Source organism: Myotis yumanensis, unplaced genomic scaffold (assembly GCF_028538775.1).
Source record: "Myotis yumanensis isolate MYYU_CA2020_CCGP unplaced genomic scaffold, mMyoYum1.0.hap1 SCAF_1, whole genome shotgun sequence".
Classification (NCBI taxonomy): domain Eukaryota; kingdom Metazoa; phylum Chordata; class Mammalia; order Chiroptera; family Vespertilionidae; genus Myotis; species Myotis yumanensis.
In genome coordinates, this window is record NW_027223752.1 from 25,400,059 (window position 1) to 25,425,547 (window position 25,489).

Sequence of the window (25,489 nt, forward strand, 5' to 3'; positions counted from 1 at the left end):
CTGGGAGCTCTGCTGCCCCACCTCCAGCCAATCCACTCGCCCACCGGCCTCACCCTTCCCTGCCCCCCCGAAACTGCCTTCCCAACCACCCTGGAGGCTCTCAGTCTTTTGAGCTGAACCTTGCAACCTGGTGAAGGCGGGGAGGGCCACCTGACACACCAGGAAACTGAAGTCCGAGGCTGAGTGTGAACGCAGCTCCGCTCTGTTCCTTCCCATGGAGCCTGGCCTATCCCTCTGCGCTAAGTGCTCAGGTCCCGCCCCCCCCCCCCCCCCCCGACGTCAAGGGCCTATTCTGCCTCCCCATTGCTGCCCGCTACCACCTCCTGCCACCTGTTGCCCACTGCTGCCCCCCCGCACCCCTACTGCCCGCAGCTCCCTGGCTCCACTCTAGCCTCCCGCCTCCACCGCCTTGGTTTTGGTCCTGTCTCTGCCGCCTCTACTTTGCTCCCTTCTGCAGCGCTTGGCTTCCTTCTATGTTGTCTTCAGTCTTTGCTCCCAGCTGGTATATGCAAATTAACCGCCATCTTGGTTGGGTTGATTTGCATATAGTCACTCTGATTGGCTGGTGGGTATAGCGAAGGTACGGTCAATTAGCATCTTTGTCTTTTATTAGTGTAGATAGATGGTTTAATGTTGCTATTTTTAGTCAAAATGACATTGATTAGTTTTGAAACTAATCTTTTTCCAGTAGCAATTAAAGACTTTATTCTTAGCAATGACCTGTATAAACATAGATGGCTGATACTCCTGCAACTGCAATAGCACATTGGTGTGCAAAGTTTCCTAGAAAAATGACCTTAAATGAGTCTTCTCTGATTTTGAAAATATTTACGAACCCTACCCAACTGTGTGTTACCTTAGGCAGAAATGTATTCATTTCATATTTTGTTTTCCATAAACCTGGCACTCAGGAGGTAACTGACTATAAAATCCAACTAAAATTCAAGTTAAAAGTGGGCACCACAGCTAAAATCTCAGGTTCTCATAACCTCAACTTTGGAACATGGCATTTTCTAAATAAAATTAAACTCTGCCTAGATTATGAATTTGACATTTTATCAGTAGACACATATGTTGTGATATGCTTTGATTGTGGTCCCATCTTTCCAACAAGGACTGCTGTTGTGTACTCTTCCTAAATGGCAGAGAGAGAAAATACTTAGCAATCACCCTTTCTTTGAATGAGAAATAGGAGAGAATCAGATACTGTAGTTTATAAATAGAGAATTATTTTTCTTAAAGAAGCTCTTTCAAAAACTCAAAATCAACCAGGATACAAAGACGATTACATTATGATAGTAACAAAGCAACAAAATTAATCTGTCCAGTATGTTGCATAAGTGGTCAGGAATAACATTTGCATAAGTTATATTATATTGATTCTTACAGACAGACATTCAATAAAGACAAAAGAACATATGCAAAAATAAATGCCTCCACAGGAGACATAGAAGACCCAGATGAAAGCATCTATTCTTCAAAATTAAAACAATAAAAATAATAAAACAAATCAACGAACCAAAAATAAATGATAACACAACAAAACTCCATTCAGTTAAGTTCTCTGTAGTAAAGAGTGTCTATTTCTATCTTTGTCCTTGCTCTGAAACTCGCTTTCAAATGTCGTCCCTCCCCATTGTCAATAGATCAAGCATTCTCTAACAGGATAGATAGGACAGCGAGAACTAATAATGATAATAAAAATAATGAGAAATAGCCTCAGAGATATATTTAATGTGTCTTGCTCTCTCCTTGTCTTTCTCCAGCAGAGCAGCTTCCTAGGCAGTAGGGTATTAATCATCAGAACAGCAGCTCCGAGATAAAGACTGGGTGAATTTCACTGTACATTATAGTGTGCGTTGTGGGGGCATGAATACGAGTCTCTCTCAGGATCTGGGAGGAGGAAGTGGAGAGGAGAGGAGAAAAATATGTCATTTTATATATTTATACTGCTCAAGAAGGTCCGGTCTGGTTCCCCATTGTTAAAATAGATTAAAATCATTCACATCCTTCTGCTTTCTTCGGAGGTCAGCTCTCAAAAAGAGGAATAAATATTATGACAAGCTGAATTCTACCTATTTTCCCTCCCCTGCATTTGCCTTGGGGGTACATAGCAGAGTAAGGGATAGGGGGAGGAGACAAGTGAAACCAGAAGCAGGACTGTCCAATGGGAAACATTTTTGTTTGCAAATCTTCAGTTGGAGATCTACTCTTTCACTTACATCATGCTTTGGATGAATGAGATTTCCTGTCTTTAAGAGCCATGAACTAAATCTGGGGAGAACATTTGGAAGAGATAGGTAAACAGATGCTATAGCTACTCAGCAGGCACTGCTCCACAAAATGGGGTCACATACTGCGGCATGACATCACCTGGGAGCTTGCGGGAAGTACATGATTTCAGGCCTTCCTCCAGAACTGAATCACAATTCCTAGTCTGTGCTTTAATGAAATCATCCTGGTGATTTGTATACACATAACAGTTTAAGAGCCACTATTCTATATAATACATATAAATATATATGATCTCTCTCTCTCTCTCTCTCTCTCAATCTCCCTCCTCCCTCCTTCCCTCCCTCTATCTCTCCCTCCTTCCTTCCCTCTGTTCTCTCACACACACACTATCTGGTGGAATAAAAGGTAGAAGAGGCTGCATTGTATATATAAGTCAATCAAATTTCCAGCAAATAATTCTCTCAGTGACTGCCAGCCACCACAGATAGGGTATGCGTTTACTTCTCTAGCCATTTAATGCCTGGGTGATGAAAAAACTGAGAAACTTACGTTCTCCATTTAGCTCACAAAACTAGCTCTCTAGAAAAACCCAAGGCATTAATTAGAAGGTTTCGAAAGGCAGGGTTGTCATAACAGTCTCGATATGTTTCTAATTTTTACAATTATTCAAACATGCACCAGAAAGCTAGGAAAAAGCACATCCCACTTCTTCTACTGTGTTGTCAAAGACAGAATGGATATATCCATCTTGCAGTCTGGCTAGCAATGATTACTACTGGAAGTCATTTTCCTGTCATATGTAAATAGAAATAAAAAGATGTATTTTAAGAAAAAAATAAAACCAATTCTTGGACCTCGGTTTAAGTTAGAATCATGGATTTTTTTTGATGACTCAAGAGACATGTATTAAGTTTATTTTCTACATAGGGATGGTCATTGTGGAACCCTTTATGATAGCTTTCAGCAAAGAAATCATTATTTATATTATTATTTTAGTTAGATCAAAGGTATTCTATTTATTTCTCTAATCTGTAGCCATCCAATCCATGAAAGGGGCAGATAGTTCTTATAGCAACATAATTACACAGTATTTCTGCTATCTCTTGTCTCTTCTCTCCTCATTCTTTCTCCTTCCTCCCTCTAATTCATTTATATGCCCACTCACAGTATGTGATAGGCACCTTGTTAAATACTGTTTAATAAAATAAAGATATTGGGGATAATATGAATCTACTCTAACACTCAGATAAGGAAGACTTGGAGACCTGTGGAGGCTACTTGCCATGTCAGAGTTGAAATGACTGATTAGAAAGTAAATAAAAATATATTGTTTTAAAGATCCTAATCTAGGTCTGCTAATGAGACCTGGATTAAAATCTAACTTAAAACAATTCAACAACAACAATAATAATAACCTTTATTAAGTCACATCAATTTAGGACTTGGCTTATATTATATTAATCTATCCATGAAGTTGAAGTTTTAATCTCTATATTTCAGATGATGAAACTGAACTCCAAAAAGCAAAATTCCATAGCAGCCTAGAGTCATGGTTGTAACTACTTCTTGATCCATGAGTGAAGTCTCCCAATGCCTCCTTCAATGCACTCTTTTCCTTCACACCAGGCTGCTTTCTCATAGCTGTCTTTGTTGACCTTGAACACAAATAATATAGACCCCTCTGCAGATAGCCATTCATTTATTTAATACATTTTTTTCTTCAACAATCATTTATTGAGCCCTACTTTGTGGCAGGCACTGTTGCAGGCCCTGAATGTCAAGTGATGAACTGCAGAGAGATGGTTACTACTCTCAATCTAGTGGTTTCTCATTGTATCTTCCATCATTTTTCTTTCAAAAGATCTTAAAGAAAATAGGTAACTTTGGAGTCAGCTGAATCATAAGATTGTGACTATAAGTAAATGGGTTCACACAACAAACTCAGCCATGAGAGAAAAATAAAAGAGGTAACCAAAAGCAGATAAAAGAGTCCCATCAACTTACTGACACACATACAGACAGGTAAATGAGCCTCAAGATAACTTTCTATACATACCAATAAATAGAAGTAGTGGGCCTTTAAAATCATCTTATTTTCCTACTAGAGGCCTGGCGCATGAAATTTGTGCATGGGTACAGTCCCTAGGCCTGGCCGGTAATCAGGACCATCTCCCCCAGCTGCCCGCAACCAGCTCTGACCCCCGCCGCCATCCACCTCCAGTTCCCCATTCACCATCGGGCGATCAGAGCCTGCGGCCAGGGAAAGGGACCGAGAGGTGGTCAGTGTGCCTCACAGTAACTGGTCGAGTGGTCGTTCTGGTCATTCCACTGCCATTAGGGTCAATTTGTATATTACCCTTTTATTATATAGGATAGAGGCCCAGTGTGTCGGTGGGGGCCAGCCAACCTGCCCTGATGGGGGCCCCAGATCAAGGTGGTGGTCTCACTGGGGGTGGGGCTGGCCAGGGCAAGGGGCCATGGGCAGTTTGCAGGCTGGCCACACCCACGATAGGGGTGGGGGTCCCCTCTGGAGGGTGGGGCCGGCCAGGGAGAGGGGCTGTAGGAAGTTTGCAGGCTGGCAATTCCCCCAATCAGGGTGGGGATCCCTGCTGGGGGGCAGGGTCAGCTGAGGCAAGGGGCCACAGTCGCTCTGGCCTCTGGTCGTTCTGGTCATTCCACCGTTTTGTTCTCTGGGCTTTTAGTATATAGGAGATTTAAAAGTAGGTTTTTAGGAGAATTAAGAACTTTGGAAAAGGAATAAGAAGAACAAATTAGAGAGGGAAGTTGGTGATAGTGCATTTCCAAAAGGCTAGAAGCAGCTCTTGCTACTAGGATGACAAATAAGTCCTAAGGAAGAAGAATTAAAGGCTAGAAGCCATCAAGAACTATCTGGCCCAGCAGAGACAAAGAGTCATCTCTAGAACTCCTATTCTTAAGACCAAGATTCAAGAGCAGCAAAACCATGCTGATGACCATCCCCACTCATGAGCAGCACCATAGAGTGGGCCTCAAGGGGAGGGGGAGCAGGGTGCTTGGAAGTGAGTTCCAACCTGTAAGTATTAAGTGTGTTCTCCCCGAGAAGGTACTGGTAGGTTGCCGCCCATTCATATGCTGCGACCAGTATTGATAGAGGGTTTCTTCTGTGCTACTGTGTTCTGAAATAAAGAGCTTGCCATCCTAGAACTCACAATGTAATAAATAGAATAAACCAAAAAACATGTGATACAATGTCAGGTACAGGTAACTGCTATGAGAAACAAAAAAGCAGGAGGTGAACTTACTTGAGAACTAGAGAGTTCTATTTTATAAAGCATGGTTGAAGAGGGTCTCTCTGGAAGTTTCCATATAGACAGAAGCCTGGATAAAGTAAGGAAGTGAATCCTGAAAATAGCTGGAAGAAGCTGCTTCAGGCAATGGAAATAGCAAGTGAAAAGACACAGCCTTGCTTGATATGTTCAAGTAGAACTGGGCCTTATCTAGGGTGCCCCAACATTCAGTTATCAATATAAATAATATTTCATTGCAATATTTAAAACTCAATATCAATGCAAAAATCCACAATAAACAAAATGTCAACACTTATACGCAGACAGGATCAGACTTTGCAGTTGAATAAGCCTACATTACTCACCCATCTCTAAAGCTAATACTATGTTCAAGTAAATTCAAGACTTGTGTGCCTAGAGCACTGTGCTAGAAAACAGCACAGAGAAATAGCAAGGAGGCTAACCACACACCACAGGTTAAGAATTTGGACATCAGACTTGGCCAAGCAGTATGTTAGGTGATTAGAAAAAAAGCACCGGGAGCTCTAAAAATATTTGCGGACCTCCACAGTGAGTAGCCAAGAGCTGACCCCACGTCCCTTCCAGCTGTTCAGGTGGCTCAAAATAAGACCCAGCACTTGATCAGCAGTTCTGGTGGAAATTCCACCCTGGAAGTATTACAACCAAATTAGAAGAGCATCTCTACAATATCTCCTAGCAACTCACAGATTTCCAACCTATCCACAATGAGGACCTTCTCAGAGGACACTTTAAAATATATATATATAAATTTCAGAGGAAGGAAAAGATAGAAACATTAATGATGAGAGAAAATCATTGATTGGTTGCCTCTTGCATGATCCCTACTGGGGATCAAGCCTGCAACCCAAGCATGTGCCCTTGACCAGAATTGAACTGGGGACCCTTCCGTCAGTAGGCTGATGCTCTATCCACTAAGCCATACCAGCTGGGGCAGAGAACCCTTTTGAAGTGGCTAAACTCAGCATTGGGAAGTGCAGATCTCACCCATTGAAATTAAAGTATTAAAGAAGGATGAACAGAAAACCACACTGTGTTCTCTTCCCTAGCTTATTTGTACTGTCAACATGGAAGTTTTTAAGAGGGAGGTAAACACATCAAGTTTGTTCATTTGTTTTTAAGAACCATGCAATTCCAGAGAGGAAATGTCGCTGAAGAGTCCTTGTAGGTATTGAGTAAATTGGAGTCCAATTTCCTTCTCCCCAAATTATTCTGAGAGGGGAAAAGAAAGTACCTGCATAAGGGTAAGGAGAAGACAAGATATTTCTTGGCTGGCAGTGAAAGTCTAATTATTCTGACAAATCTTCAGTGCCTCCCCAGTTATGAGGCTTGGCAGGAAAGAAGCAAGCCCTAGAGCCACGCATTATGTAAGGCTGTTAATCAATATTAGTTGAGCGCTGATCCTAAAAATAAACTCCCCCTGGAGGCTCTGTTGTCTACTGGTAAAAGCGAGGGATTGAAAACTGTGAGGACTCCTTGTCTCATTTCTATGACGCTGGTGGCACCAGGGAAATGATGTAGGAGCCCAGAGGGGATAATTCTCTGGATAAGTAGAACTGTTCCTGATACAACATGATCTATATCCTATTAGAGCATGGCATTTGGGATAAGGTAGATTTATCTTGTATCCCTATCCAGGACAGTTTGACAAAGAAACTTGATAAAATTCAGTGTTCTAGTCAAAGTCAAAATGCCATTGATAGCAACATGCTGTAAAATGGGAGTGTCATATATTTTATGGAATCATATAAATTTTTAACTATCTGTTCTACAAACATGGCAGTTTCACATGCTTCACCCTGTGTGTAATAACTGTTCAGCAAAGTCAATTTTCACTCCATAAAAATGATAGAATCTCCCATGGAAATCTCTTGTAATTGAAGAGTTTGGGGCTTGGGTTCAATCTGTAACCCTTGAAGGAAATCCTGGGTAATTGTGGGTTTGTGTGGACATAGCAAAAAAAATGGTCTTCTTGTGCTTATCCAAACATAGAGGAAAGCTAATCTCTATGAGGTTCTATGAATTCTGGAAAACTCTCTTGGATTGACAAGGTTTCCTAATGTCTCTAACATTAGTGAAAACTTATAGGAAAAATCATCCATAGTCATATTTACTGGTATTCCTCAAAACAAGCCTATGTTATGCCCATTTACAGATAATGATATGAAGGCTTAGAAAGGCTAAGCAACCTACCCAGAGATACATGGCTGAGTAACTGGAAGAACACAGCTAAGTCCAAAGCAGAAATTCTGACTCTAAAGTATGTTCTCTTCCCTTCAATATACTGGCACTCTATCTGGATCATGCGGTATGAAGGATCAACTTTTTAATAACAAGTATGTGCTTTGTTTTGTTTTATAATCATCACTATCAAGGCTAAAGTGTGCTTCTTACTATCTCCAGCTCAAAACTGAAAGCAGACCAGAAGAAGACTTTCCATCTAGACAGTGCTACAAAGCCAGAAAAATTTTGGCTACTTCCTGGAATTTTTTAAAGTAGTTCACATTTGATCACCAAATTTGTGAGTTTGAGATAAGAATCAAATCTCATAAAGTTCTCAAGTCTTTAATTTCTACTGATAAACAGTATAGTTCCAATCCAGGCTGAGCATTGTAATTTTCTGGTACCAGGCAGCAGTGGCCAAAGTCAAAGTGACTTTATCAATGACACACACACACACATACACACACACACACACACACACACACATAAATGGGTCATGATCAGTATCCTGCTAATAGCTTATAAATTATTCCAAATGGTGATATGCACAGAATACACTGAGTTCTTTCTTTACTGATAACTACTCAGTGTGGAGTCTTCAGGTAAGCGAATACACATTATTCTTGGAACTGTTTTTCTTTTGGCCCTTTTCCCTCTCACAGGAACATTCTGATCTTGGCAGCTGAAAGTCATCACTAAAAGACTCTTGTTTATCACTTTTGCCTTCTGTACTAAATGAGGACAAAGAAATTTGAATATAGACTGAGTTGAACTTTTCTACTTTAGAAGCTGACCTATCAGGGCAATGATAGTAACCTACTGACGTAGGGTCAGCTATGATATAATGGAAATGTCTTAACAATTGTTGGGCATTCCTGATAGTAAGACCCACGGGGAACCCAATTCAGTTCTCTCCTTTTGGTCCTCTTCCAATTGGCAGGGAGGGTTCAAGCCAAGACTGAGAATCTGTACCTCTTGTCTTTCACAAATCCCCTCTATGTTCTCTCTGTTCCAGTTGGAATTGGCTAACTCCCTTAAGAATTATCATCTCCGACTTTGACAATTTAGCTTATGACATTCAACCAACCTGGGACTTGTTGCTTTCACCATGTATCCAATTGTTCTCATCTATAAGTTCCAGCTCCATACTTCCTCAGCCATGAGATCCAGCCAAGCCACCTCATATGCCACCCTCACTCCCAACATACTACTATTTGTAAGTCACTGCTTCATATTGATAGACCATGTCATGCCCTCTTGAACTCTAATCTCCATGATGGCAAGGATCCTGAATTTCTTTTCTTTGTAACCCTGAATATATGTGTAGACATATTTCATAGCAGAACATAACCCCCAAGACCCATAGAAATCCAGGTTGATTTAAAAAATGGAAGAGAAAGTAAAAGATGGGTAGTGGGGTATTAGAGACTCGAGATTATATATATATATATATATATATATATATATATATATATATATATATATATAATTTGCCAGTAGTAATGTTAGCCTCCAAATTCTATTTTGACCCTCCTTCAAATGCCTATCCCCCAAAATCTCCACTCTAAACTACAGACACGACAACCAATAGAGATGACTGAATTTTCTGAGGTAAATTCTTGCTTGAGAGGGTATTGAATTGCATACAAAATGTTGGGGACATAATGTTAAAATAAGCTTAAAACACACTCAGTTTTACAGTTCATGATGTACTCCTTTTAAGCATTTTACTTATATTAACTCAGTTATCCTCAAAACCATCACATGCTACAAGCACTAGTATTACCTTTTCATTGACCCTACTCCCCCAATTTTACAATGTGGTAGACTTAGGTTGGTTGTAAATTCCTGTCACTCTTACTGTTGGAAGTGAGGCTTATGTCTCCCTCCTTGAAAGTGAGAAATGGCTGCTTTGACCATAGAAATGGTGTATGTGACAATGTGTCAGTTTCCAGGCTCAGGCTTTAAAAGTCTGGCAGTCTCTTCTTGTTCCTTAGAAAACTCTCTCTGAGAGCCCTGAGCTTCCATGAAAGAAGTCCTGCTACTCTGCTGGAGATACCACATGGAGAGTCTTGGAAACTGCAGGGAGAGGGACATGGACCCAGCTGAGTCCAGTGTTTCCAGTTCACCCACCAAGGCACAAAGGCATGTGTGTGATGTCTGACCCTCCAGACCAGTAGACACTGGGTAACTCCAGTTGACTCCACATGGGGCCAAATAATTGTCTTGTTGATTTCTGCCCAAATTCCTGGCCCACAAAAGTGTGAGATCCAATGATATAGTTATCATGTTAAGCCACTAAGTTTAAGGGGAAAGTTGGTTTCATAGCAATAGTTAACTAGAGCATATGTGACTAGCTAATATGAAGAAAAACTAGGTTCTAAACCCAGGCAATTCTGACTCCAAGCACATTCATTAATCATTCTGCTATAGCCTTTCCACTGGAAAAAAATAAAATTGTCCCAAAGCACACTGATCATTTTGGAGGGAAAACACTCCACAAGCCATGTCACTTCTAGTTGTTAGATGATTATAAGGTATGCAATAAAGCCTATCTTGTTTTTGATTTATTCGATAAATACTTACTGAGCACATTTTAAGTGCCAGACCTTTACTTGAGAATTATCACGTAGCTACCTGTTTTCTCATTATATCCATGGTCCTAAACCATGGATACAATCTAAATTATTATTATTATTACTAGAGGCCCAGTGCATGAAATTTGTGCATTGGGGGGTGGGGTTCCCTCAGCCCAGCCTGCCTCTCAGTCCGGGAGCCCTCAGTGGATGTCCTACTGACACCCACAGTCTGGCAGCAGAGGCTTGGAGCAGGCGTCCCGTGTGTGTGTATGTTTGTGTGTATGTGTGTATGTGTCTGCTGGGGCTTGCCCCCAGCTGCGCCACATAGGCTCAGAGCAGTTGCTGTGTGTGTGTGTGTGTGTGTGTGTGTGTGTGTGTGTGTGTGTGTCTGCTGGGGGCCTGCCTCCAGCCACACCGTGGAGGCTTAGAGCAGGCACCCCTCTCTGTTGATCTCTCAGGCTCCTGGCCTCCACTGCGTGTTGTACTCTCCCTTGAGCTGTGGCCAGGGTGGGGTGCTGCCTGCAGGCCACCCTTTCCTGCTCTGGGATCGCTGCAGAGACCCAGGAGCAGGCCTTGCTGGGTGCTGCCTGTGGGCGGCACTTTCCTGCTCACCAATGGCTGGATCACCAGGGCACCCAGGGTCAGGCCCTGCTGGGTGCTGCCTGTGGGTGGCACTTTCCTGCTCTCTAATTGCCATGGGGTCCTGGCTGGGGGCGGGGATTAGGCGGCACACGGGGGTCCTGGCTGGGGGCGGGGCTGCACACAGGGCCCAGATGGTGGCTCATGCTGTCCCACACTGCCTGCAGTATGCAAATTAGCCGCCATCTTTGTTGGCAGCTAATTTGCATATTGTGCTGATTAGCCAATGGGAGGCGTAGCGAAAGTATGGTCAATTACCATCTTTGTCTATTATTAGATAGGATTATTGTTGTTGTTATTTTCATTATTATTATTTATTCAGGGAGCACCTAGAGACATACTTCTTAATATAGAATGAAGACCTGATGCTTGGGTACCATAGCTGTTAGTAATTCCATGGAGTACATGAAATTCACAAGTAAGTCTGTAACAAACAAGATTATCAGAAATATCAAAGCACCAGTTACTCCCAGGGGGGCCATATCAACTCAAAACTTTTTGTTCACACTCACACAGTTAAGAGCATGACTGAAAGCACTTTCAGCCTTCTTTTGAATGGAACTCAACACTCCCCAAGGCCTACTGAAAAGAAACTGCTCAAATGATATCTTCTTAGCTTATGCTTTAAGAAGGAACCAGTAGATTTTTTGAACAACCCGGTCTTTATACTTTTAAATTCATATCCTTATTCTATTTTCACTGGAAAAGCTTCATTTTAGGACAATCCTGCCCTATAGATGTTATCAAAGCAAAGGAGGACAGAACAGAGTATTATCCAGAAAAGTGAATGATGGATCTGACAAATATGAAATCCAGTCTTCCCCAATTTCTTTCTCCCTTCTAAAGTATTTCCAAGAGATCAAACCTGTATGAGTCCATTTTATCCAAGAAAATTAGCTGGATTAAACAGGGCACATTAGACTTTTGTGACTGACCTTCTTCACCCAAAGACTTTAGAATTGTCCTAGACCATGAATATAATCCAAATGCTATTGGGTCCCTAGTCCTGACAAAGGCTTGATGTGGTCTATAGAATTTACTCGAGATCAGAATAGGCTTGTATGTATTTACACACCCTTAAAAACAAAAAAAGTGTCAACACATTTATAACTCATTTTTATAGCCTTAGTGGAAGGAAAAGGAAAAACATGTAGACATAATACAATTATGACTAGACTCAAAGGAAAAGAAACACACACTAGACAGGAGGCTATCACACAGCCTCCAGCAGTCCACATCTACTAAAATGAGAACAGGTTCTATGATATTTAAGATCATAATCATTGGCAAGACTTTGGTCTTTTGTACCCTACACTTCCCCAGAAGCTCTGGCTCTCTCCGTTTGGAAAGACTACCCGATTTACTTCCATTTATGTATTTGCCACAAGATGGAAAGCCAAAAACTGATGATTACTATGGCTTAGTCCCTGAATCCGGGGTAACACTAAATCCTCTTGGGGGTCAGTGAAAATTGGGCCTTGCAAAATATTATAGGAATAGCCATTGCGACGGGAAAAAAAAAGCCCTTTGCTCTTCTGCTTCCCACAGAGTTAGTGGAATGTATTCTGACAGAAACAAAACAAGTCTGCCAAGACCTGTGCAGATAGAACTATGTTTTCACCAACAATAAACAGATCTGCTTTTGAGCTATAGAGAGTCATAATAGAAATATATATTGCCTTTTATCTTCTTTTCAGTGAGTAGAGTGAAGTGTCAGGAGTTATTGCTTTAATATCAGAGAAAAAGCTATTTTTTGGAGCATGTGTATAGGTATGCATGAAACAGCCCATGGGACTAGGACACTGTTAGACTAACCAGATTCTTGCACATAAGATTGTCCTGATGATATAATCAGTATATACAGCTGCAAATCATGCCTGTGAACTTATGGAAGAACTCTTTGGATACTTCTGCTCAATTAAAAGGAAAAAAGAAGACAGCACATTTACCTCTACCTAACTCACGTTAATTCAGAAGAATGGGAACACATAAGGGGTTTATGGATTATTGACTTTAAATTTATAATGCCTATTGAAGTTAATAGAAGGGTGATGTCAAAGACTCAATTGAACTCCTGCATAATGTCTTAAAACTAAGAAACTGAAAGGGAAGTACTGGTTTCTACTGAATTGTCTATAAATACTAACTAGGCTAGGGGTAATTTCCCCACAAGCAGTTAGAATGTCTTGTTCATGCCAGAGCATTTAAGGCTAATAACTTGATTAACCTTCTACCCACTACTAACTAGATTTATGTAATGCCAAGGGAGTCAGCAAAGCATTAAGTTTTAGCTTGAGTGTAATTACTTTTAAGTGAAAACAAACAAACAAAAAACACTAGCACAAAATAAGGACTTCCTACATAGCTAAACTCAGACCTTCAAATTTTATAATGTTAGGGTCTTGATCAAATATAAAGAAAACAAAATGGACAAAAATAATGTGTAATTAATCAACACTGACTATCAAATACAGACTGTATGTCATAAGGATTAAACTTGTAGCTTCAGTTGCCCTTGATTTAATGCTACCCATTGGCTTAAAAAATGAACAGTTCTTATTCCAGCAAAGCCATCAGGAGGTTGTAAGAAAATAGCACTAGGATATAGTCTTTCCTATGATAACACATTTTACTTTCCCCCTTTTTCCTTTTTGCTATTGAAAATAAAGGTAATAAAATAAGAGCAGGGAGTATTTCATACTGAAATTAGCTTTTTGAATAATAGCTTTCCCATTTTGAATAATATATTTACCATTTCAATAATAAATATGATAGGCATGGTAACCCATGAGTGCACACAAGACTTTGTAACTTCTTTAGCAATGATTTTGTCTTTCTCTATTCCAGGTCTTATTACTATGAGTATCTGTAGGCATCCTTCCTATAAACATAGTAATTCACATTCTCTCAATATGTAGTAACACCGACCATCACAGCAATGTCTCAAAGATAAAAAATGCAAAACCAATTAATAGTTGGAGAAATACTAACCTGAATGCTGGCTGTTGAGCGATTCTTGCGGGTTGTGGTAGTAGCCATTGTGGTGGTGGTTTCCATGACAGTGGTAGACATTTCTGGTGGCATGGCAGTCGTCTGTGTTCCCAAGATTGATGGGACTTCTCCCACCAGCCGGACACTTCCATTGATTTTAATATTGGGGTTGTTCTCAGCTGCCATGTTCAATACTTTCAAACCATCGTAATAGAGCCCAGAGAGCTGGCCTTGGAAGAGGCGTCCTCTGTCCTTTCCGCCAATGGCTATTTGCGCCTGGGTGTTGAAGATGGTTAACTGCCGGCCTAGTGGATTAGGTGGAGGAAACATCATTATTCCCATACATTTTATCTCTTTGCCTTGCCTGGTCTAAATGAACCAGGTCTAAAAACAGGCTTCCTTGAGTAATTGAAGGGGAGAAAATTAGATAATAAAAATTCAATACAGATATTGGCAAGTAACATTTCATTATGTTTATCCCTTCCACTGTCTAGCTGAATATCCTAGGTATCTGACTAATCAAGTTTCTATTTCTTTATTGTGAGGAAGGAGAACCTTGGTGCAATAGTGAATAGTATTGTAGTCTTCTCAATAAAGTAGTTGTGGACAACAAAAAGAAACCCCTAAATCAGATGATGATAATAATAAACCATTAATGCCTACTCTATTGATTTGTTACCTACAAAGTACATAACAACAACTAAAAAGAGTTATATATGGCAAACAAAAACCTTGTGAGACACTCATCCCACTGAATTAAAAAATTAGGTCTGATAATTACATTAAATTAACTGAAACTAAATTTCAGTTAAGAGATTTGGATTCATTGCATACTTAGAAAAAGTGAACAATCAGTAACCAAACACCTTATTTTCTAGAAATCTTCATAGTACATAATATTCTATCTATACTTGCTGTTCAATTAACACCAAGACAAATCAATTCTTACCTCTATAAATGTTGAGGTAAGGAGATTATAGTCACACAACTAAATCTCTCCCTAAAATATGGAGAATAAGTAGGCATTGATATGTTCCTGAGATGGGGGAAGAAGAAAGTGTCATTCCAAGTCAATATATTTTAAATGGGGGGTATGGACATTTAAAAAAAGTAACATAAAATTCCTTAAAATTATATCAAGATATATTAATGGACTAAAGGGTATCAGTAGCTCAACTTACTTGGGGTTCCCATTTGGGGAACGATTTATGCTTCTGTGAATAGGAAACTCTCAGAATGAAATCATGGCAGAAGAGTTCAGAATAGTGTAACTCAACTTATCTTCCTCCAAAGTACTTCTAAATCTTTCCAAGAAAAACAACAATAACAAATAGCTTTTTAAGCCATGTCATTATTTCTCTAGATTATTTTCGTCTGCTTTTCTATATAGAGAAGGAGGGGGGGACTTACTAATGGAATGAAATATATTCTTTTGAAAATTTTCTCCACTTTAGTCAGTGATCAAACAATGGTCCACTCATTCCTAAATCTAACCCTCTGAAATATTTTAGCCGTAAATGACTGGAAACAATGGTGTTATTCTTCCCTGATTAATAAAAGAGAGTATATTTTTAAAGATTGAGGTTTTTGCTTCACAATCTCTAATATGAACAAAGGCAACCTGTGATGTTTCAGCTTTTAACGCTACTACTATTACACGGTCTTTAAGTCTACACAATGGTTAGCTATTCTTTATTTTTTGGTGTATAATGTGGAATACCTTCTCAACATATAATAATGGACAAATGGAAGAGGCATAGAAAGGAAAACACATCTGCTCAGAGGGAACTCATTATACAAGACTCAACTCCACTCATTGGACAACTCTTCAGGGCATGTCAGTGAAGTATGATTTACAAGTAATACACCTTGGGAAGCTTTGAACACTGCAGGATGTGGAACTAGCCAGATAATTCTGTTATAGTGAAAATGATCTGAACTCTATAAATATATCTGGAGTATGGAGATAGAATCTTCTGGCCTTAATAATAACAAATGTCCAGAACCTAAGGGTACAATCAAAATAGATCTAATAGATTTCCATTACTTTTTCACCAATTCCTTTGGTGCCCTGTGCATATGCATCATTGCTTGTCCTTTGACCTATCATTTCTCACAAAGCACACAGCAAAACATTCAAAGCACAATAACAGTGGAGTCATATCTTTACTGTTTTCTTTTGTTGTTTGTTTTTTGGCAACAGCTTTTTCTGATAGCTTTAAGCTTACTAGAAAATAAATGCCATGATGGGAGGGGAGAATAAATATTCCCTGAACCTCACATAGGCATTTGTGGCAGCTTAAGTTAATACATAAGAGCAAGCTGCATAATAGGAGATATCTAGGACTAAAATTCAGTATCTTAAATCAGATAGCCCCAATACCAAGCGATAATGTCCATTCATACAACTGTTGTCCAACTATAATGTTTATTCATCTCCTTTTTTGTATATAGTCCACTACTGATGATCAGTAAATGGCTCTGATTATAGTTGGAACATTGTATTACTTCTAATATTCCTAAAAGTACTTCACATCTATTATAGTCTTTATCTATTTTCCTGGTGCTATTATCCTGCCAATGATTAAAAAATAAAAAATAAAATAATTTTTTAAAGGCTTAGAATTGAAATGCAAACTAGAATTACACTGGCTAGAAGTGATGGATCTCTTTTATTCCAGTTGACATTATTCAGGTTCATAAAGTGGCCTTTGTTTGTTCAAGACTGACCCAAGCACGGAGAAAGGAGAGACATTTCCCAGGTTCTAAGATTAAGACACTGCCCCACTTCTGGCTATTGCTGCTTTCTCAGAAAGAGCTGGCTAATCAGTTCTTAAGAATAAAGCACTGGTTGGGTAAGACAGGGAAGAGGATGTCTGTGCTTCAAGTTTATATCAGACCACACTGGAAATATTTGAATTTTTGTTTGATTCTCTGTTCCATGCTCTATTTCTGGCTAGATCTGCCTTTATTCTATTTTGAAATAGCCCTCCTTACCATGAATTAGGTGGTTAACAATAAACTGGCTACTACTCAAGTAATAGTGGGATAATCTAAGTCTCCTGCCACCTCTTCCTCTGATCAATTTCTCTCTCTCTCTGTGAAGCAGGAGTAAGTGAATAAGCAAGATACAGCCATCACCACCCTCTCCCTCTGAAGGATATGAGGTCTGATGAGAAAGTTTCATCACATGCCCAAGATTTCTTGAAATCAATGCCAGTCTCATTATTGTTACTGATTATGGTCAATCATGTTTTTTTGTGTGAGATCATGTTATCTACATGTATATCTTGAAATGAGAATTGTTCTATCACCAATTATAAAAAAAATTGGTTCTAACACCAGTACATAATTTATAGCAGTTTACTTTTTATTTTTTGTTGTGGGTGCCACCGTCTTGGAAGTCATTCATTATTGCCTCATTTGGACACCACGTTCACATATGGCTTAAATGAAATCTTTGCATGTTTCCAAGCCAGTGTTGCACAAAGACTAATTAATTAAACCTCAGAACACCCTTGGGGAATAGGCAGTATTATTTATCTTCTCCTCTGATGGGAAATCTGAGCTATACAGAGGTTAAATGGATTGTCTAAGGTCAGAAAGTCAGTCGATAGTAGACAGAGCCAGAAAACAGACTGGGAGTGCTGTGCCCCAGACCTCTTCCCCAGTGACAGAGGTCAATGTAAAGAGGCATTCCCAGGACTTCCTGACCCATCTGCCTAGTCATCCTTCTGTCTTTACCTTTTTATACTCATTGCCTGTACAAGGTTTTTTTGCTATATATTTGCAATTTATTTTGAAGGAAAAGTAAGCTAGGCAGAGGAAGGGGTAAAGCAATAGAATGAATAGATGTTACTCACCTAAATTACCAACAAAGTAATTTGTTAAAATACTGTAGAGGAAAAAAGACCTTCCAGTTTGAAAATAATTTGTTTCAATCATACATGCACATATAAAAACATGTACATATTTGATGAAGATATTAGAATGCCTCCCTCCATCTCACCTGAACCACCCCTGGCCCTGCCCCCCCCACCCCACCCCCATTTGTTGCATGTTTGAAAGCATCCTTTTATATGAAAACCAACTGATAACAATGCTATCGTGAGGAAAACTAAAAGCCTACTAATAACTTTATAATGGTTTATACAAATGAAAATGCCTGGCATGCTCTTAAACTTAGACTTCAAAAGGCAATGAAGTAAAATAAAATAGTATTAACATAAAACTGAAAGAAACAAAAAAGTTCTCTCAGGCACATGAGACTCAGACATGCATCTAATTTTCATTTCCTTTTTAAAAAGTGAGGCAATCATCATATTTAAATGTTAAAGGGACTTTAGGAGCTGGTGATTACTAGACAAAATTATTTGCTTTTTAGAGTTATTCTTAATTTATTTTTAATTAGACCACATACATTAAAACAGGGCAAACAATTAAGACTCAGTGAGAATTTTCTGTGTTTAAAGGTGCAAATGTTTCACCCTTTAAAACTGTAGTAGCTCTTTGATTTTCAAGTTATATACTAATATACCCAATTACTTGTTATGTGTAACTCTATCAAATCTCTATGTATTTTAAAAATTCATTGAAGGTCTGGAGACCAGAAAAGCTTATACTGGCTCAGGAAAGAACAGAATAAGTAGCTTCTTAAAGAGAGGAACTTTCCTTTGTAGAGAGACAATGGTTTATATCCCAACAAACAGAAGCCACACAGAAAATTCTAACATCTGGTATAACTGCTGCCCTCTCTTATTAGCTATGTGGTGGTTCTCTTTGGCAAATCAGAAACTGCTGTTTTGCCTCTTATGAGCCTTTCCTTTTCCAACTTGTTGCCCTAACCACTTACACTTTTGTTGCATAATATCCAGTACAGGAGGTATCACACAACCGAAGTGTAAAATAGGTTTGTGTTTGTGTTTAGTTTCCGTCAGTGACTAGGACACAATTAATCTCTTATGAAACCCTTTTGCCTCTGTAAGGTTGCATTGAGAGGCAAAATTCATCTTTCTCTTTCTTTTCATTGTTTATAAAAAGATGTTCAAAAAGAACACTCCTCTTCTTATAACACTTGTGTTTAAGCAGTTTAAGTTAGCAGAATCTATGACTTTTTTTTTGTTAGACAGTAAAGCCAAAACAGCCTCAAGATGGAAGTTTAAAAAGCACTTTTGAAATTTCTTTAGAAAGCTTTGGTATAAGAGGCTATTTAAAATAAATTAACAAATAATGTCATGCAGTGGTTAAGTTGCCATAATACATTTCTTTTTTAAAGGTTCCTGGAATTTTTTTTGTTTGTTTGTGGCTGTCACACTGATAGCAAACGAGATGTTAGTCCCTTTAACTGTATTTTAATGGCAATGTATTATAGCATGATTTATCAACATATGGCAGGTGGAAGCTGACACAAATTATAATGAAAATTAAAACAGTCATTTATGCAGCAGGCGATTATCATTTAAGGAACATTTATTTGCAGGCTTTAAAAATGCGGGTTTAGAATCAAATGAATTTAAAATGAAAGTTTTAACGATGGTTACCTTTTTCCTGCAGCCACTCCTCTACGGGCCGGTTATATTTGAAGGGGATTTTCTGTTTTACCATTTGGAAGCGTTCATTATCAGTGTTGCCTTTAAAGTTTAAAAAACAGCTTAAAGAACAATCTGAAAAGTCAATAAGTCATGAAAAAACATCCTATTTTTTTTGTTTGTTTTATGAAGTTTTTAGAGATAGATATCAATTTATCTTTAGTAGAGGTGGAGTTGAAATCACTCTGTCCTTGGTGACAGGTTTGACATCAGGTTAGTCTTAGCTATGCAGTGCTCCGCTGAGTGTTGGACACATGGCATGGGATGGGAATCAGTAAGAGGTGTGCCCATTGATAAAGAGGGGTTGACCTTCGCTCTTTTTCATCTCACCCCAGCTGCATCTTAATTGGGTCAATGGAGACAGGAGGATCTCCCTGAACTATGAGAACTTAACCTGCCAGATCGGCTTTATAATGTGGGAGGGGACATCAGTCAGGCATGCTCTATCCTCACTACTGTATCCTATTAGAAGCATGGTCCACATATTCCTTATTCTACTCTAAAGTGTCAGTAGCTGTTCTACCTTCTGGCACAGGGAAGCCAAAGAAGACCATTAAAGTCTTGATGGCCAAGGGAGACTCCTTATTCCATAAAGGAGGCCTGGCATCCCATCAACTATGTTAAATAGGTAGTGTCTTACAGATAGCTCTTACTGTCTCTACTCCCTTGTCTATATTTGTCTATATCTATAAATAAAAACAGCCATACATATAATGAGATAGCCACTAGAGGCTTTTAAGCGCCTATGCTTTATTACTACTAATAGATGCAGGCTTTATATGTTTACCTTCCTCTTTCTTATCTTCCTGTGAGAGGTGCTTCCTGAACAAACATCCATTCCTAAAGCCTGTTAGGGACACTTCTCCCAAGCATAAAATATCTAATCAGTTTCAAACCTCAGACATAATGCATTTAACTGCTGGCATGCACCCTTCTTCATTTCATAACTGTTACCACCCCTGGATGGTTTCTATCCTTAGAACAGAATTGGAGAGTGGTGTTATGGAAATATATCCCTAATGAATATGCTTCAAATCACTAAATAATGAAACTATGCTTTGGGAGCTATCTCATCAACCAAACTCACAGATATCAAGCAGAGACTAGTGAGTTATAGTTCATTACTTTGGACCCACAGCCCTATATTAGAACTTAGGGAATCCCATTCTAAATTACCAACATTAAAAACAAAATCAAAATCTTAAAACAGGTGGCTTGGAAACCATTTACAAGAAATTTCTAAAAGCCAGAAAGAATATTAGAATTAAGTATATCATCAGGCCATGTGCACAGAAGCTTGCTATGAGTCTCAGGGCCAGCTCCATATAGGGGTTATTGCTGGCAGGTTCCACATGTGAGGAAATGCATGCCTGCCTTCCATGATGGGTAGGACAGGAAAGAATAGTAGGGCAGGAAAGAGTGGCAGTGTTTGGACAAGGTCCCCATTCATTTCTCCTGTGAATACATTATTCTATGAAGCTGACTCATTATTCTATAAAACAACAAAAAATTTGCATATTGTTAAAAACTCTGAAAGATGGAAGGTCATTTGGAAAATCAAATTGGTTTAAATTGCCACATTAACATTGTTCTTAGACTCTTTTCATGTTCTTGTTGGTTTTTATAAAAGAGGCAACTATGGATCTGTTCCCAGCCTACATTATGGGACCCTAACTGGCTGGCATACAGCATACTCTATTGACATATCAAAGGATAAAGGGCACTGAATGGAGAGAACAATCAATAATACTGGATTGGAGTGATAATTTAAAAATTTCCTCAAAATATATTTTTCACAAAAAAGGGGTACATGCTAGGAGGAAAAGAAGAAAATGAAAGGCAATCTAATCTCTCTGTTTAATTAAATCTATGGTAAAGGAAGTTAGTTGTATCTGTTAATAAAGCTACTGATTAGCGATAGGTCATTATGATGATCCTTTGTAGATCTGGGTACTCAGCAGTCTAATATAAAATAAAGTTGGGTACATTCTCACATGTCTTCATAGAAAAGAGATACTTTTTAAAAGTAGAATATATATCTGTAACTCTTAATCCTACCCTAAAGTAGACAAATATCATCCAAGGCATGTCATCCATCTTCATAAGCTTTGACCCCTCTCAAGTTTTAGTCATGACAACAGTATACTGAGAAATGGAAAATGGGTCATGTCAGATCCACTTGGAATATATGCCATTACTTTGGGTTTTCAATAATTGCCATTGCTGGCCCCAGCATTAAATATATTAATGGCCTTTACTCACTGTGCAATGTATTAGTGAAGTCAATAGCAAATCTGAAGCTAAATATTCTTAGTAACATGCAGGGAAAATCTTAAGTGACCAAAGTTCCCAAATTATCAGAGTTCTCTACATGCACCAAATTAGTGAATTAAGAAGCTGCATTGATTACTTCCTCCAAATACCTGGGGCTCTTGGTCATCCTAAGCATCCCTTCCTCTCCCCACACTCTCTTTTAAACATACCGCTCCATAGGAAATCATTGTGGAACATTATATAGGCTAGAAAAAGGGGAAACTATGTTGGACAATTAATATGTGATATGTTGGGAGGACGGCATAGCCACAGTTCAACATTACACCCTTCAAAAAGTGAAAGAGAAAGAGAGTCATTCTTCTCCACCTCAGCTTTAAAGACATTTAGAAAAAAAGTTTTAAGTTCTCCACACCAGATTGATGGTATCTGTCATAAAGGATAGTGATATTGCATACTGTTAAAAGCTGTGAAAGATGGAAGGTCATTTGGAAAACCAAATTGGTTTAAATTGCCACATTAACATTATTCTTAGTTTCTTTTCATGTTCTTGTTGGTTTTTATTTTAATTTATCTCAAACATTAGAGAGATCTGTTTTAGAAACAAGTGCATAAGAATGAGTTCATTTGCCCCGAGCTCCATTTGCTAGACTGATTGAAGAGCAAAAAACCTTCTAAATATAAGAATTCATACATAGGGACTACTCTGAAAACTGAGCAAGCCTCATCAAATTCATATACATTCATATTAAATCCTTAATAGCATTCTGTTGTACATTTCAGATAGAAACCAGCATAAAAATTTAAACAAAGAGTGAAATAAATTCTCCAACAGAAAGTGATGCTATCCTCAAGAAAGGATGGTCTTGTGAATAGTAATGTCATAATGTCATTAAGAGGAAGCAAGTGTGCATTACTAATTAGACCCCCAAAATGTAATGAGTTCAGTTCTCTACCACACTGAGAAACCTTTAAGTTGCTCAAAGAGATCTTCAAATATATAGTTCTTAAATTACTTATGTGGATCTGACATTCACCTACATGGAACTGAGTTTTAGAAAAAATATTAGTCACATTTTATTTTTCTTAAAATAAATGTGTATATCACCATTCAATTTTGATCAGATATTGATATCTTTATGCCTCCTATGGTAACTTGCGATTGTATTATTGATTCTATTATTTAAATATCAACTCCCAGAGACACATACAACATGCACTGTTGAATTATAAAATTGTGAAAAGCATACTACTCTGAGGTAAGATTATTAAGGCCCAACTGGCTCATACACATATCTCCCACAATTATACAGAAATATTTTATGTTTTCTACACTTGGGTAAACCCATTTGAGTTAAAAGAAAAAGAGAACAGAGGAAGATAATACAAAGAAATCAAGTGATTCTTGAATAGTTATTAATACATCAGTCTCTATTTATGGTCCCAAAAGAAAATTTGAAATATATTGATAGTCCCAAAGAAGTAAAATATCTTCAATTAAAGAACTAAGAGAGGAAAAATATTTTTATTTCTTTTTTAAAAAAGATTGATTTTGAGAGAGAGAGAGAGAGAGAGAGAGAGAGAGACATCAATTTGTTTTTTCCATTTATTTATGCATTCATTGTTTGATTTTTGTATGTGCCCTAACAAGGGATTGAACCCCCAACCTTGGTGTATTGGGAAGACACTCTAACCAACTGAGCTACCCAGATATTGCTCAGAAAAAACAACAACTCCTGTATAGCACAGAAAATAACTTTTACAGCACCATTTTTGCACTCTACTTGTCCAAATATTGATCCTATTCATTAGACATTATACTAATTTCTTAAAATCATAATCAATACAGCATAGAAGCTAAGACCATGGGCTTTGGAGACAAACTTGGCTTTGAATTCTAACTTATTATTTACTAACTGTGTGATCTTATATAATCACTTAGCCTCAGTTTCCCTATTTCACAATTCACCATAGAATTTGGTATAGGATAAGATATAGAGCATATGCAAAACCTGAGATATGAAAAACCTTCAATTTATTTAAACAATTATTATTGATATAATTTAACTCTTTCCTAATGAGATGAATAAAGTACATTGGCTCCATGGTGCACTTCCACTCTCTCAGAACTTTACCAGGCCTCCATTCTAAGGAAGGATCACCATACTCCATTTGGTCCCATAAAGTTGTCACCCAAAGATCAACTGGTCACAGAAAATGAAACATCCTAAATCTCTCCTAAATCTCTTAGGTGTTGCTTTTTGTATTTCCATAGCTTCTAAAATATACTCAGCTAACCCTGTTTCCAAAACAAAGTGGGTTTTAAGCTTAATTGAAAGTAAAAGAGCATTTCAAGCATTGACAAATGTGATTTCCAAGTCCAGCCACAGGTAATGATGATATACCACTGCTAAGTTGAGGAAGAGTGGCTTAAAGGTTTGGGAAATTTGCACTAGGCTGGCACAAAATGCTTTCTTTCAGGTAGACTATTAATACCATCTGAAATACTGTCAAGCACATGGCCAGGCTAAAAGAAATATAGTAACAACATTCATCTGTGCAAAATTAATGCCAGAGGTATTTCTTTATTTTGGTGCGAGTCCTGGAATAAAAGAAGGAACAGTTTTCTGTATTGTTTTGTTGACATAAAAAAATGAGAGTATGGGTCTAATGAACAGTCTAAGAGTAAATATTACATATTGGAGCCAGAGGCAAAAGAAAATCGATGTGGGTAGGCTTAAGTAGTAGAGATTTTCAGAGGTTCTTACTATGTCTCTCTCCCCAAAGAACACTTTGTGAGTTTCAAAGCAAATCTAGACACTAAAGAAAAGGTACTGGGAAAACTCTCTGAGCTCAGCTCTGGTCTTGTTCCCAACATTGACCCAGACAAATACTCTTAGAGTCAGAAAGGGGAGTATTATGCTACCCAAAGGGCATCTGGAATGTTTGGGCCCTTGTAAATGATGGATGGACCTCAACAAAAACCTAATATCTTATATTTATAAAGTGCCATTAGATCAAGGAGTTCAAAATGCAATTATAAGCATCATTACATTAATCCTCACAACACACCTTTGGGGCTGAAGAAGAAAAAAAACGAACCTATTTATATGTTGTGAGCCTTGATCCTTTAGTGTGCCAAGGTAAAGAAATTAATCTCTTGGAGCAGAAAACTGATCAGCTGGGGTAAGTAAATTAATAGAACCAGAGTACAAGGGCATTATTAAGTAGGGATATTCTCCAGACTCAATTAAGTAATCCCATGAGCCAGGGAGAACCACATCTCTGAAGTGATGAGACATTTGCCCATGGGAAGCAGTGTTTATCATCCAGGCATACCCAGACTTAACTGATGAAGCTCACTGCCTCATGTCCTCTGGATATGTCCAGAAATAGAAAATATACATGGACAGACATACAGTTGTGGGTGAAAGTAAGTTTACAGTAGTGAGTATGCCAAACACACAGTTTATTATGTATTACTAGTGGCCTGGTGCACAAAATTTGTGCATGGGGGGGGGTGGTAGGGGGATGCCCCTCCGCCCGGCCTGCACCCTCTCCAATCTGGGACCCCTTGGGGAATCCCCTATAGGGATCAGGCCTAAACCGGCAGTCGGACATCCCTCTCACAATCTGGGACCACTGGCTCCTAAATGCT

The 25,489-nt window shown here is 38.6% G+C and overlaps 1 protein-coding gene across 20 annotated transcripts in view; it reads right to left on the reverse strand.

Annotated features, from left to right (window-relative positions):
• The window catches only part of NRXN3 (neurexin 3), a 1,545,560-nt gene that overhangs the window by 134,794 nt on the left and 1,385,277 nt on the right, over positions 1–25,489 (reverse strand). For 13 of the 20 annotated variants that reach the window (XM_070415687.1, XM_070415657.1, XM_070415649.1 and 10 more), the window contains 2 exons: positions 19,513–19,602; positions 13,973–14,277 (listed from right to left, as the gene is read on the reverse strand). In XM_070415687.1, the coding sequence (XP_070271788.1) occupies positions 13,973–14,277; positions 19,513–19,602 (395 nt within the window). The remainder of the gene's footprint in view (positions 1–13,972; positions 14,278–19,512; positions 19,603–25,489) is intronic. The other 7 variants (XM_070415785.1, XM_070415793.1, XM_070415776.1 and 4 more) reach the window with 1 other exon arrangement.